At 38.9% G+C, this 13913-nt stretch overlaps 1 protein-coding gene across 1 annotated transcript; it reads left to right on the forward strand.

Annotated features, from left to right (window-relative positions):
- The first annotated feature begins 4857 nt into the window (after positions 1-4857).
- LOC131773746 (uncharacterized) lies at positions 4858-11363 on the forward strand. The gene is made up of 7 exons (XM_066163939.1): positions 4858-5037; positions 6758-6934; positions 7443-7546; positions 8367-8583; positions 9402-9566; positions 10346-10400; positions 10920-11363. Exons 1-7 carry the CDS (start codon positions 4980-4982, stop codon positions 10927-10929), a joined length of 786 nt encoding a protein of 261 aa, XP_066020036.1. The 5' UTR covers positions 4858-4979; the 3' UTR covers positions 10930-11363.
- Positions 11364-13913: the final 2550 nt, after the last annotated feature.

Genomic DNA, 13913 nt, shown 5'->3' on the forward strand with positions numbered 1-13913 from the left:
ATCGACTGAAGTTAGCTTGCATTATTGGTTGGTACCTGTTTGGTGTATATTGTCCGAAGGGAAAACAACAGCAAGTGTTCCTTGACCAGACAGTATTGTTATCAAGTGATCCTCCATTCGTCACCGTGTTCTTTCACTGATATGTTGGTTTTTTTTTTTTGGTTTTTTTTTTGGCATGAATCCTGCACGCAAATGCTCGGAGGTGAATAGCAATGCATAATGAAAGTTTGAGTGGTCAACCAGAGTGCGCCTTCAAAGCTATCGTTTGTTTTAGTATATAATAAACATATTTTATTAGACGTTTTGGTGTGAAGTATCGCTGAGTACTTTTACGAGATGGGTCGTATTTACGAGTTGTGCCTGGAGGGCGAGTCAAAACACCAACAAATAATAAAAATACTCAGCGATACTACACGCTAAAACATCTAATAAGTCATTTATCTTCCAACTGCTTCTCGTTTTTGCTAAGTCATTCTGCTCATTCCTCATAAGGTGGGAAAAGCAAAGCGGATAGAGAAGCGTAGCGCGCGCACCCGACTGGTTAAACAGGTTTTTTTACTGTAAACCAACCGTCCAAATAACCGTGTTTGTGCTCTATTCGCGCGTCAGCTGTACTCTACTTTGTGCAGTTGAATAATAAATAACATGATCAATCATGATCGATTGGCAAGTACACTCCCTATTTTTGTTGTAATTTGTGGTCGAACAAAACGCCCACCATTCCTTGTAAAGGGTACTCCACCTGTTTTTCGTGTTCCCTCACGCCTCATGCATCCATTTTGAAACGCTCGTGACCGCGAACACCTAGCTGCGTTGTTTTCAAAGGACGAAAACTCGGGTAGTATCCACTGCACTGCAGCGTGTGTTTTTCAATTAATTAATTATATAATTATCGTCTTTTGAATTCTTATTGTTATCCAAGAAAGCAAATCGCAATCAAGGGGGGGAAATGCAATGATTAACATTTCAGCGGATCATTTGAATTCATTAATGGGGAAGGGGTGTCCCCCGAATCCCCCCACTCCTCCAAACGGCGCCTCCGATTTTCACAGATCTTGGATTCGAAACCGCAATTACTCTCCTCGTCAGGGATTTCAGTTTGAACATGAACGCGTCAGAGAGGAGAACTTCTCTTTTTTGGGCGCCATGTTAGCTTATGTAAGTGATAAGAAGGGAAAATCATGCTCAATATAGAATCATTTACATCGATGCGCGCATATGAGCATATGCGAATAAATATGCGCGCGTTATAAGTATTAAGTATTTAAGCATGTGAAAGCGCTTCCATCAATAAAGTTTTCCGCATTTTCTAAAAAAAAAAACATGCGGAAGATCACCTGCAGTTTATGGAATTGAGGGAAGCAACCCAAGTCAATGAAGATTATTCATCACTAACAATATTTCAGAGACTAAAATGTCATATTCATTACTTTGCTTCGTAGAGAGGAAGTTTCAAATCAGTGTTACATTTACTGAATTTCCTTGGAAAGATGAGTACAAAAATGACCAAGACTTGTAAGCCCGTGATCCTCTAAACCAGGACAACTCTGGAATTAAAAAAGAAGTGCACTAACCTCTTTGACACAGGAAGAGTATGAAAATGCCTGGAAACTCTATATGATTTGTAAACGCTATGTAATTAAATGCAATGCAAGTTCGGATGTTCTATCTTGATAGCGTTAAAGCCGTGATTCATTATTGTAACAAGCACTTAAAAACCAAGACGAAATCGATCAATCCCTTCTGGCAGAAAATGGATTTTCTTAGTCCGTCGATTCACTGCCCTTTTTATAAAGAGTTGTCGTTATGTAGCAGCAACACAACACACATATTTACGGTTCAAACGACTGTAAAAGGCTACGTCTTTGATCACCTTAACTCTGTTGGCCAAAGTAATTTATGAATAGCTTTTGTAAAAAAAATAAATAAATAAAGTTTTTGTAAAATTTAAAAGCCACTCAGCCCGCCATGGGAATTTAACTTCTTTTAGAGCTTATTGAATCCATGATGGCTGGCCAAATGATGTCAAATCATTTCAATAATGCCGAACTATTTTTAACTTTTTTCTAGCTCGAGGTCGCTTTTTAAGTACACTCAGATTTTCTGCGGCATGATTCTTCCCCTAATTGGAAATTATGGACTGAAAGAGGTAAAGTAAGGACTGATTTTTACGCAGGTAATTTAGTGTTAACAACTGGGTTGAAAACGTAAATTAGCCACCGTAAAGGGTAAAAAAGCTGACGTTTCGAGCGTTAGCCCTTCGTCAGAACGATTAGATTATTCCTCTAATCGCTCTGACGAAGGGCTAACGCTCGAAACGTCAGCTTTTTTACCCTTTACGGTGGCTAATTTACGTTTTCAACCCAGTTGTTAACACTAAATTACCTGCTATACTCTCCCACCGACGCAGCACCACAGTTTCTTTAGAAACTTACCCCTTTACTGATTTTTACGGACTTCTTTTCGGAGCTGCTCTCTTAGACTCTACAGATCCCTTTAATACACTGCTGCAAATCACAAGGAACGGAAAGCTCGGCACGCTGAAAGTGGATAGCGAAACTGTCGATTTGAAGGAAAGCGTTTCTGATAGGTTGCATTTCTTTTTCCCTTTCCTTTTTCTTTTGCTTTCCTTTTTTTTCTGTTGTCTTCCTCCATTGGACTATGAAAATTTTGCAATGGCTGTTTGCCGAGGTATCGAGAGGATCACCTCAGGCTGTGAAGATGGCTTTTATGTGGCATCTTATCTCATGCAAAAGAAGTAAATGGTCGAATGCCGTTGTTGAATTCCAGCTGTTTCTCTACATGCTAAGATGCAGACGACTGAAATTCCTTCAACGAATGACCTTGGAACGCTGGTGAGTTAACTTTTAGCACACTCCCCTAAACACAAATCAGCATCTTCCAACACTGTATAAACGAATCACCATAGCATTATAACCAAACAGAATGACCAGGCTTGAGTCTCAATTACTTTGTGCATTAACTTCACCACTCATGTGCACTCAGAAGTATTTTTTTTCATTTGTAGCATACAAGTTTAGCTCTTGGGCAAATGACGCTAATTCTAGTTCATGCCCAGCCAACTGCTGTTTAGGCGAAGCAGCATTCACTCAAAACTCACATGTGCAAGCCATCTTGCAAAGGAGTTCCACTCGAGCGAGAGTTGAAATGTGTTGATTTCTGTCGCTGTTGGATAGGTATCATTGGAAATGAATGGATTTTTCCCAGTATAGATGATAGATTGCTTGCGAAAAAAAAAACAAAATTGCTGAAGGCTACTATTGTATCTAATCTGTTTCACGGGCTAACGATTCAAACCTACAGCACCTGTTCGTCGAGCATCACAAAGAAACCCCTTTATGGAGGCCTTCGATCATGTTACTTCAATTGAATGTGGGCAGGTAAAAACAAATGTTAATTATTAACATGGTTTTTATTTCTGTCAGCTCATATTTGCATTTTTCATCGACTTTCATCACAAGGTTGGGAAAGGAAAAAAATATTTTTATTGTGGCAACTACATCTATCTTAATGTTACGAAAAGAATCCCTTTCTCTTTGACCTGGATGAATCTCAAATAAAAGCGGTTTGATAAACTTTCGCCTTATGAAAATAAAATATCTTTTTATGCAACGGTCGAGCGAATATTTTGTCGAGTTGGCAAGCTCCACCGAAGTCAGCAGGAAAGTTTCAATTCCTCAGACTTGTTTTTTAAAGGTGGTATTACCGTATTCCGCGTCATCTTATCTATTTGAAAAGATGAAAATCATTTGGAGCCACTGCTCGAGAGAATATATAATAAGGGTATTTTTCTTTTCGTCTTTGATGATAAGATAAAAAAAAGGGGCATCAGTTACAACGGCCGCGGATAACTTTAAATAACTACTGGTTTAGGAAAGCAATTTGCCGAGACTGATTGGTATATCCTCATCATATCTACCCCTCAGTCAGGATTGAAGTGTTATCGTTCTCCAAATTATCATGACGTCAATTGGAGAGTACATGAAAGTGCCCAACAAAATCATCTTATACAGGTGTTCTGCACAAAAAACTTCGCCTTGTTTAATTAGGTTTCTTGAACGAGGAAGACCATTGGAATCATATGAGCTTAGACTTGAATCAGCGGGAAAGTTTTGTCCAATTTTTATTACCGCGGTAATTTGTCAGGCAGTAATAACTTATCACAGGTTATCCTCATGTATGAAATTTGTGAATAAACAGAGAGGGGCTTATAAATAGTAACTGTTATCATGAAATATCGTAATAGCTTGACAATGTATTGCGAAAAACCTAGTAGATTTTGGAATCTTCTTCACTCATTCATGATCTACACTAATCTTGGTCCATTACCATTTAAATTAATTTTTGCGTTATCAATTTGTTTTGATATTTTCCACAAACTCCATTATTTGTGCGTTCATTAAAATTTTAAGGAAACTCCGACGTAAAACAGCGTTCCCCAAATGCTAATCTTGAAGAGTACAGCTCCTAAAACAGCAAACATGCATGCAGAAGGCATCGTATATTATACGTTGTTACTTTGTCGTTGTTAACTTGTTTACACATGATAGTCTAAATGTAAATGTTGTCTGCGCGTGAAAGTTTATGTCAAGGAATATCATGACATTCAATGACCATCTGTTTATGTTAGTATCGTAAATGCTGCTGATTTGATTAAAAGATTCGCCTTGCATTGGCCAAAGATAAAATCCGTGGGTGCTTTCTCTCCAAATATTGACTTTTCGGTAACACTTTGATGCATTCAGCACATGACTATCAAATTCAGCAATGCCAGTGGTGAACCTTAAATACATAGAAACGTCAAAACAGAAAACAAAACACATCGCTGAAGGGTGAAGCAACGACAACCAAACTCAACCTTTGGTCCTCGATTTTGAAAAACATTCTGTTCGTGCACCTGCCGCAGTGTAAATTTGTGGAACTTTTTAAAGTTCAGAAAAATCTTCAGGAGTGAAAACATGTCACGGTTTTCCTTACCGACAACTGCACTTACTCTACTGGCCTTCTTTACCTCAGGTTAGCGTTATTGTATATATTTTTGTATACAGCTCATCTATTCTGCTCCCTGAGGAGTGAAAATGCGACAGTAAAGGATAATTCAAATCATCCCCAGGTTAAAGGATGACAATTCGAAACAGCCGCACAGCATATTCCAGCGCTGAATATGCTGTTATCATACCCTCATATCATTTCTGTCGTCTTTAGCAATGGTTAATCTGCTTTTGAAGTGCTAATTTTTTTCGAGTACCGGAGATAACGACTCCAAGCCTCCTGCACAAGCTTCTCATACTGAAGTTCCGTTAGAGAACTGTTTGACGGTTTTGTGACGATTCCATTTGAAGGTTCACACCACACTGGGTGATTTTATGGTCATCTTTAGCGAAAGATAATAGTCTTCTTCATTTCCATCTATTGCAGGCTTCACATTTCTTATTGCGTTTTTCTCTCCTTAGCAAACTATTGTATCGCTCTGCAGGTAATTCCTCATACCGCTAAAAGGACTTTCGTGAAACTATCACTACCCGCATGCACATGTTATATTTTTAATTAATACTGCATTTAATGAAGAATAATAGGGTTCAAAGCTAAGCTAAGGAACCAGGTCCCAAATCCCAAAACTTAGCGTCTAAATCAAGGTTATTTACGGCCATCGGCCGATGGCGATTTCTAGTGGTCAGAATATGCTAAAATTCGCCTTTTCAAATATGTTGAGAGGGCAAATTCTAACTTTCTTGGCAAACTAGAAAGGTTTTAAGCAATCTGATATAAATTTTGTGGCTTAACTATGCGAATCAAATATTTTACAATGTTACAAAATATGCCTATTTTTCAATTTTCGAGACGTTGCTACGGTCCCTACGGACTGGGAAATAATTATGGCCCCTAATGCAGTCAGAAAATTATTTCGAATCAAACCAAATCTAATTTAGTTCTTTCCTAGGTAAAGTCTTTCTTTTAACAGAGTTTCAGGCAAAATTATTTTTGACGCAAAATTGACCAGGTGGAAATAAGAGAGACAGCCTCTTAATAAGTAGTCTATTCAAAATTCTGAGAATACCGGAATATTTCTTGATTGGTTAAAATTCTTTTCCGTTGTAATCCAAAAGTTAGCAAGTGAGTCATGGAATAAATTTACGATTAAAATTTTCTTGAGTTACATAACTTTGTGTAAACATATATCTGTTCTTGTTTCAAAAACTCGCTGTTCCAAAATCACTCGTTTCAAACTTTTCGGAAAGAAAACTTGAAAAATTAAAATTGCATGAAGAAAAAAAAAAATAGAATAACTGAAGAATTTTAAAGACTGGAACCGGACTGTTTATAGATGGCGGCATTTGGGGTTCAAGATCGAGAGTTAACGGCTTGGTTTCTAACCTCTGTGGTCTCCTAAATAATGTATTAATCAGGTAACACATGTCTCTGAGAAAAAAATCAGGTCTTGTGCGCGTGAACAACTGCTTCCTCTTCTTCTTCTTCTTCTTCCTCTCCTCAGTATTCTCGGCCCCTCCCCCCCCCCCCCCCCCCTTGCATTTAGAGTTCGAGATCGAGGGTTAACAGTTTGGCAATTAACCCCTTTCGTCTCCTATGAGTTGTATTCATTTTCAACACGTTTCTGAGAAAGAATCAGGTCTAGTGCATGTGAACAACATCTTCTTCTTCTCCCCCCCCCCTTCTCCGTATTTTCAACCTCCCCCCCCTCTCTTCATCTTTCTCAAATCTAACCATTGGTTTGCAGAAGCCCTGGGACAGAATTCCACCACTGCTGTGATGCCATCACCGACTTCTTACACTATGGCGCCCATGTCATCACAAGCAGCACAACCTACAACAAAAGTACCCACCCACATCACGCCGACACAAAGTACCACAGAAAAAGAGACCACCACACCAACCACAGACACAAAGAAGCAAAGTAAGCTTATTTGTCGGTTCCTTGATGCTTCTAATCATTTCTGGGCTTATTTGTCTGTGATACTTAATTCCACGTCGCCTGTTATGTCAAAGACAAACCAGTCGGCATTTTCTTTGTAACTTGAGTGTCAGTTTGTGTTGACAAAACGAATATTCTTAAAATTTCTAAGAATTCTGCTCAGTCTCCTGTCTAAAATTTCTTGAAAAGTTGACAAACAAATAAACAAATGACGAACAAGCTAAGAATTAACGTATAAGGCAGCTTTTTTTTTATGATATGAGAGAGCACATCCATCGACCTGCACTTTAACTCTGTCCCCCCCAGAAGTGATTAAGGTTAAACTTCTCCCTATAATATCCAAACATTATCCAGCAAACAGGCGATGAGAATACTCAAAGTTATCAAGTAGAAGTTGTTATCGTGATCTAACACCAAATTCATTCATAATTGTTATAATTTATGTTTTTCGTATCCTTTGAGGGCGTGCTAACGTTTGTTCCTTCTTTAGCTTGTGCGATGATTAAGTTTTTGGCAGACCGAATGTGGAATGTATCCCTTGGAAACTCTACGTCAAAAGAGTCCAAAGCTTTGGAAGACATGACATCCATGGCAGTAAGTCCATTTATTGGTTTTTGTTTAACCTGACTTCTCAATCATTTGTTCGATAAGAGGGATTTGACTTTTCACATTTCTTTATTGTAGAATTTACACTAAGAAGGGGTCTAAGTCACAGTTTTGTGAAGTTTTGTGGCAGATAATTCCCAAATCGAAGCTGGAATATTTTTGTGCCAAAAAGAGTCACGAATGGAAGATTTTTTTCATCCATAACTACAGCGAGGAAAGCACGAAAAAGGCCATAAAGGCTAATTGGTCATAAAAATGTGGCTGAAACTGCTCTTCTCGCGATTTTCTCATAAGATTGTTCCTACGAATGAATTTGGAGCTCCAACCCAGCTCTATAATTCCTCTGTTTGATGCTCAATAACCCAGAAATATGCTTGCATTACTTCTCAATTTGTCGGCACGAAACTTTCGACGGTTTGTTTTCCCTGATATCTGTGAAAAACTAGCCAAACATGTTATCGTTTAGAAAAGTATGTACAATAGCACTTGGTTGGAGAGCGGAGGGGAGGGAAGGGCAAGGGGGGAAGGTGGGGAAGGTGGGGAAGGCGAAAGGGGGAGCAGGGAGGGGTAGGGTTAAGGGTTACCAATAGTAAATCATTATAGGCACTAAGGGAATTGAAGGTGAAACTGGAAAGAAAATGCATTCATATATGTACCCATAGGTTATTCATGCTCCCACAAGGAGAGTGCTATTGTTTCAGACTGGATACATAAGCTTTTAGTTTTCAATTTGAGTTCGTATACCTAATATCTGATTAATGAGCGTCACAATGACCTTAACACCCACGTGATTACTATTATCCTGTAGATTAAACACCTTTACAGTGATTCCGAGTACGACAACGTTAAAGTATCAGAAGTGAAGTTCACAGAAGAAGACGGCAAAGTTGGCGTGGAAGCGAAGTTATGCTTGGTTGTGAAGAAAAAAGGTGTTTTGATCGAAGAGGTGTTTACAGAAGCATTGAAGATGGGTAAATTTCAGGATTTAAAGGTTGTGAATGAGGGTGCTAAATTTGAACCCAAAGGTCAGTGTAAAATGACTAAAGGAATGACATGTCTTCCCTGTCGATCGTTTTGTTATTGGGTAATGTGGAATAGAAATATTCATGACCTAAAACAAAGCTTATCAGTCGACCCCACACGAAGGTGAAAAGTATTTGCTAATCTCTCCCGAACTAACCAACGAGCGCGCGTAAAAAGTATTATTCACTTGTGCGGTATGTAATGGATATGAGACAAAAGTAGAACTGGGGGTTGCAGTTGCCACTGGCATTGTCAGGAGGATGGTAGTAATTGTGACCAGGGTCGGATAAAGGTTTGGATTAGCGTGCTGGAGTGTCTCTGTACGTGTCACTGGTTTTTCATCACTTTGTCTGCCGCCGTCAAATTTCATTGTCAAAGTCTCTCTTCTCTAAAAGATCGGTTTTGTAGGTTTCATAAAGCTTATCTCCTACTCCGCTATCGAAAGCATTCAGCTTTGCAGGAACAAGATATTGTCCTAAGAAACGATTCTCTTGTAATGCTCTCGTTAACACCCTTTCAACAAGACTACAGTTGGATTACTGTCGAATCGAACAGCCGAGCTTTGCGAACCGCTCAAATACTTTTAAAAAATAGATATCGTACCCTCCAAATCACTTGCAAGCCCGTGCCTATTTGCTTAAAGGCAGGTGAAACCCCTGAATTATGTATTTGGAATGCTGGATATAAGCTTAGCACGTTATTAGGATCTTGGCTGTTTCTCCCGTGTAGTAAGTTTCTGCCTTAGATGTATTACCGCAAAGTTTGTCAATGATTGTGTTTTCCCTCTGCTCGCTGATTTTGGTTCCAAATAATGTCACAGGTGTTAAATTCATGGAATGGAAAGCCAAAGAAGGCGAATGCGAAAAGTGTAGTGGAGCTGGCGGTAAGATCACTACCGAGCGAACGTGTGTGCCGGATCAGTACAGCTGTGACGGGTTGAAGGTAGAAAAGATGGCGAAAGACTGCGTAGAATACTGTGGCGCAGGTAAGACACAATCCTGTAAATAGTTGAAATAGCGATTTAGATCGTTGAGATAGTGATTCCATTCGGCTGGAGTGTTTAAGGAAATTGTAAATGGCATTTGGAAACTTATTTGGAGACGCAGTTAAGATTTCTTTAACCTGGCGCTTTCTACAGTACTTGTGTCCGCAGCGCCTAGTTGACGTCGGAATGCTCTAGAGGTAGTTGTATTCTTCCCCCGGTCATGATTCGCGTCCCAGAACCTCTGTACTCAGTTTCCTTTGAGGTGCCCATTAGTTTCTGGCTTAAACAAGATAAGCAACTTGAAGAACCTGTTTCATTAAGTTTATTTTGAGCGCTCACAAGGTACTTCTGGATGGCTTATTCTCTAGGATAGCAGTAATTCCTTAATATTTAATCGGACGGCGACGAAATGATTACTCTGAGGGATAAGTCGCTAAGCATACATAAGGAAGACACAGTCACTCATTGCATTTTGCAGCTACGTGAAAGATCATCAAGTGCAGGTTATGTGTTATTTTAGGTGAAGTTAAGCGAGTGACTTAAATTAGCCTTCTGCAGCTCAGTGCTCTTCATCAGACAGAGATTATCTTCATTTAAATTTAAAATTTTGATTTAGACTGATGTGCATAAGCGTGGTTAAAATAAGTGCAGAACAAAGTTCTTTCAAGTTATATTTTGGGACATTTTAGGTAAATTTAACGTATTAGACGTAATGCGTAATATCACTGCTGCAATGGCCATTGCAGCAGTGATATAATGTTTTATCATTTTTTTTTCAGTGGGCATAACGGTTTCCCTTCTGGCCTTGGCTTTTGGGATGTTACTCTCGTTCAGGTAAAGGACGTGTGCGAAGTAAAAACAAGCTTACCTCTAAAAATACTCCCTTTTCCCAACGACATCTTACCTTGATCTCATAAAAAGTAAGGAGTGGGGGAGGGGGGGGAGGGGGGAGGGCGGTAGGTAAGGAAACAAGCATTTCAGTCTTTGTTCCCTATCTTTCTCTGCTGATATTGATGTGTTCAGTGAATTTCGGTCACCATTTACAACACTTTTCAAATATCCGTTTCTAGAATTAAAGACAATGGATCTTGATGGTAACTCAACCATTCACTTTCCTAATTCCTAATTGAGTTCTTAAATAAACATTAACTTAGATAAAGATTTAAGGCAATTAATTTCCGTTTAATGTAGTTAAGAGATCCTTCCTCCTTTCTTTTACCTTTTTTTGACAACCTAAACCCACCATATCTGACTTGTAGTAAGAAAACCCTGTTCAGCTTGCTCGATGAAGCAGCAACCTAGGCATATCAAAATTTTCTGCTTTTCCTTTTGGTTCCACTCTTATTTTTTCAGTTCGCAGTAGGTGCTGAATGGATTTGGACATTGCCATGGGGGACATCAGGCCTTTAAAACAAGGAAGCAATATTTCAGTTACTTTCTACTTTGTTATTTGAGCATTTTAGTAGTCAATAGACAGAAAAGCGATGCATTAGAAATCTCACATATACCGGACAATGTGATGTCGTTCTTAAACTTTTTGGAAAGACTTAACTACCTGTTTTCTAAAACTGTGAGTCCATTAAATGTTCCACATATAGATTCCGTGTTGCCATACGTCTGTTGAGTAATAGATTACAGATGACGTCAAAATGCGGTGAGAACAAAAAAGTGATCCAAGAGGCGCAGCCGGGTGTGTCACTGAGCTTCCTACCACATTATGACGTTTTCTGTGATCTTTTACTGTCCAGACCCACGGCAACATCTGTTTGTTTTATGCAATAAAGAGCCAAAACATTACTGATGGTGACGTCATCAATGCGTCTGTGCTCCAATAGATCACATGAAAGAACCAACCAAAACGTATGCGTAATTTAGCTTATTATGTAAAGCTTACGGCGTATAATGCCGCACAATAGTCTCTTTTTTAATCTGCTGAGGTCACTTTTACTAATGAATATGTTGACGTTTCGACTTGTAGTTGAGCGTAAACATCCCGCCTAAAGCTGCTCGAGATCTTGAGATTACTATCACTTGATTGTTGACGATGACGAAGCCTTATTCGCCATGATTATTAACTATCAAGGAATAGTTAGCGTGTAACTTACTATGCAGCACAACCGTCTTTTTTTTGATCTGCTGTGGTCACTTTTACTTTATATGAAGATGCTGATGTTTCGACTTTTAGCTGTGCGTAAACATCCCGTCTTAAGCTGTTTCAGTTCATTGTTAAGATGACATTTCATTTCTAGGGTATTTGTTTAAAGGGGAGGGGGGAGGGGGAGCTCTAGATTACGTGATAGTTGACGATGGTAACTTAGCCAATCAGATTGCTAGAGTTGTGATAGAACGACGCTAATTTTAAATTCATATTAAATAGAGGGTACTTACATTAGAGTCTAAATGAGCATTTGGGGGCATGGAATATATATTTTTTCGTTGTCAATTTTCCAAGAAATGGTAATAATTTTCTAATGAAAAGAAATGGCGTCATTTATCTCAGCACCCCCCTCCCCTTAGTACACCGTTTATTTCCAGCCGCTTTTCATTCTGCAAGATCAACAAAGTAAGGTCGTAGCTATGATTAGCGTTTTTCATGTCACCCTGACCTTTCTGGTTACAACCCTAGGATCGCAAGCTACTGTACGTCGAGGATCAACTCCGTTGAGCGCTTCTGCTTATAATTTTCTAACTTTTTCCAAATTTCAAATCCGATAGCTCCTTGAATTTTTCCTAAAGATAAACCCTTTACAAATTGATGCCCTGGGGTGAACACAAGAACCCATATTGATTGGATAACACCCCGCGGAAGCTTGGGGTGACATAAGTCAATTAAAATGAAGTAAATTTAGAATTCTTCGCAGTAAAAGTATGAATTGATTAGATTGAAAACGTTTTGTCAGAAATAAAATCAATTGTGGTAGTTTAAAGTGAATTTAGATGGATAAAGCTGCGTAAGAGTAAATTGAGGTTGGATTGGTGGGGATCTGGTATGGATTGGGGTGAATGAGCTGACTCTGCAGTCAAACGGAGGGCATTTGCCGGGGGATCAATATCTATGACTGGCTGCACGTCAATTTCTCGCACAAAAATTTCCCAGGAAAGTAGCAACCGCTGTCATGCAAAATATGCGAAAGAAACATGAAACGCTCATGTAAACCAGTAATTTCAGCTTGTCGCCTCTAGCTATGACCACAGTTAGACGACCTGGAGGGTTCGAAACCGTGAGACGTCAGTTATTTTGAAAGCCTTTATACGTTTTCAGAATAAAACTAAAAAAATTATTTGCTTATATCAAAAGGTCGATCTTGGCTAGGTTAAAGTGATCAGCATTTAAATTACTGCTACTTAGAACTTCAATTAGATCCCTGATCAGTCAGAAAAATAATTTTGATACATGAAAAAAAAAAATCATCGAGCCACTCGTCAAATAATACAAGAAAAGGGAAGTCAGGTTTGTGTGCCTGGAAGATAACAAAGCCATTGCTATGGAACAAATAAAGTCATTCATCGTACATACTACAGAATAAATTATAAATAATTAAACAAAACAACCAAGAATATTTACTCTTATTCAATATTGTTGCGTTGAAAGAAATCGTTACCGACGGCTATCTTAAAACAAGTATACTCTTGTAACATGCATCAGGGATATGCGACAAAAATCCATCGGCAACAATCCTACGGCAACAAAGTGATGCAAATTTTTGCTGGAGTTTGTATATTTCGAGAACATGTTCTGAAAAATTACACCGCTGACGACTACCATTGTCTCGTTTCACTTGCATCAAGGTTCTGCTTATCTTCTTCAACTATTAGTCGTGGTTACACTAGCCATTTTACCCATGGGCAAATGGCGTTTGCCCACGGACAAGGACGTTTATGTGTGTAACCGCTTTCCCCAGACCGAAACTGTCCTAGGGTTATTTCCATGGAGACATAAAAAATAAGACAAGCCGAACAACGCCTACTCTCGCCAGACGGTCAAGAAGATAATGCCGGCATTATTATCTTACATGGAGCACTGTTGAAATATTAAACTGTTTCTGTAATACTTAATACTGTTCAAATGCAACTTTACACGTCGCAACTGGTGTTCAACAACGAGCCGTGCTCAATTTTCTATTCCTTGGTGTACATCTTTCGGAGATTGCGTGACCTCATGACGACTCTTACATGGTCTGTCTAAAGAGAAGTTTTTCAAATCACCCGATATCAGTGCAGTTTAAATAAAAATACTCCCATATGGGTCGACTAATATTATAAGATTTTACTTCTAGAACTGAAGCAGATTGAAATGCTTCATTTTACGCACTGACGCTGAAACGGTTTCCTTTTATTTCGAATGCA

The sequence above is a fragment of the Pocillopora verrucosa genome, chromosome 3 (genome assembly GCF_036669915.1).
Source record: "Pocillopora verrucosa isolate sample1 chromosome 3, ASM3666991v2, whole genome shotgun sequence".
NCBI lineage: Eukaryota > Metazoa > Cnidaria > Anthozoa > Scleractinia > Pocilloporidae > Pocillopora > Pocillopora verrucosa.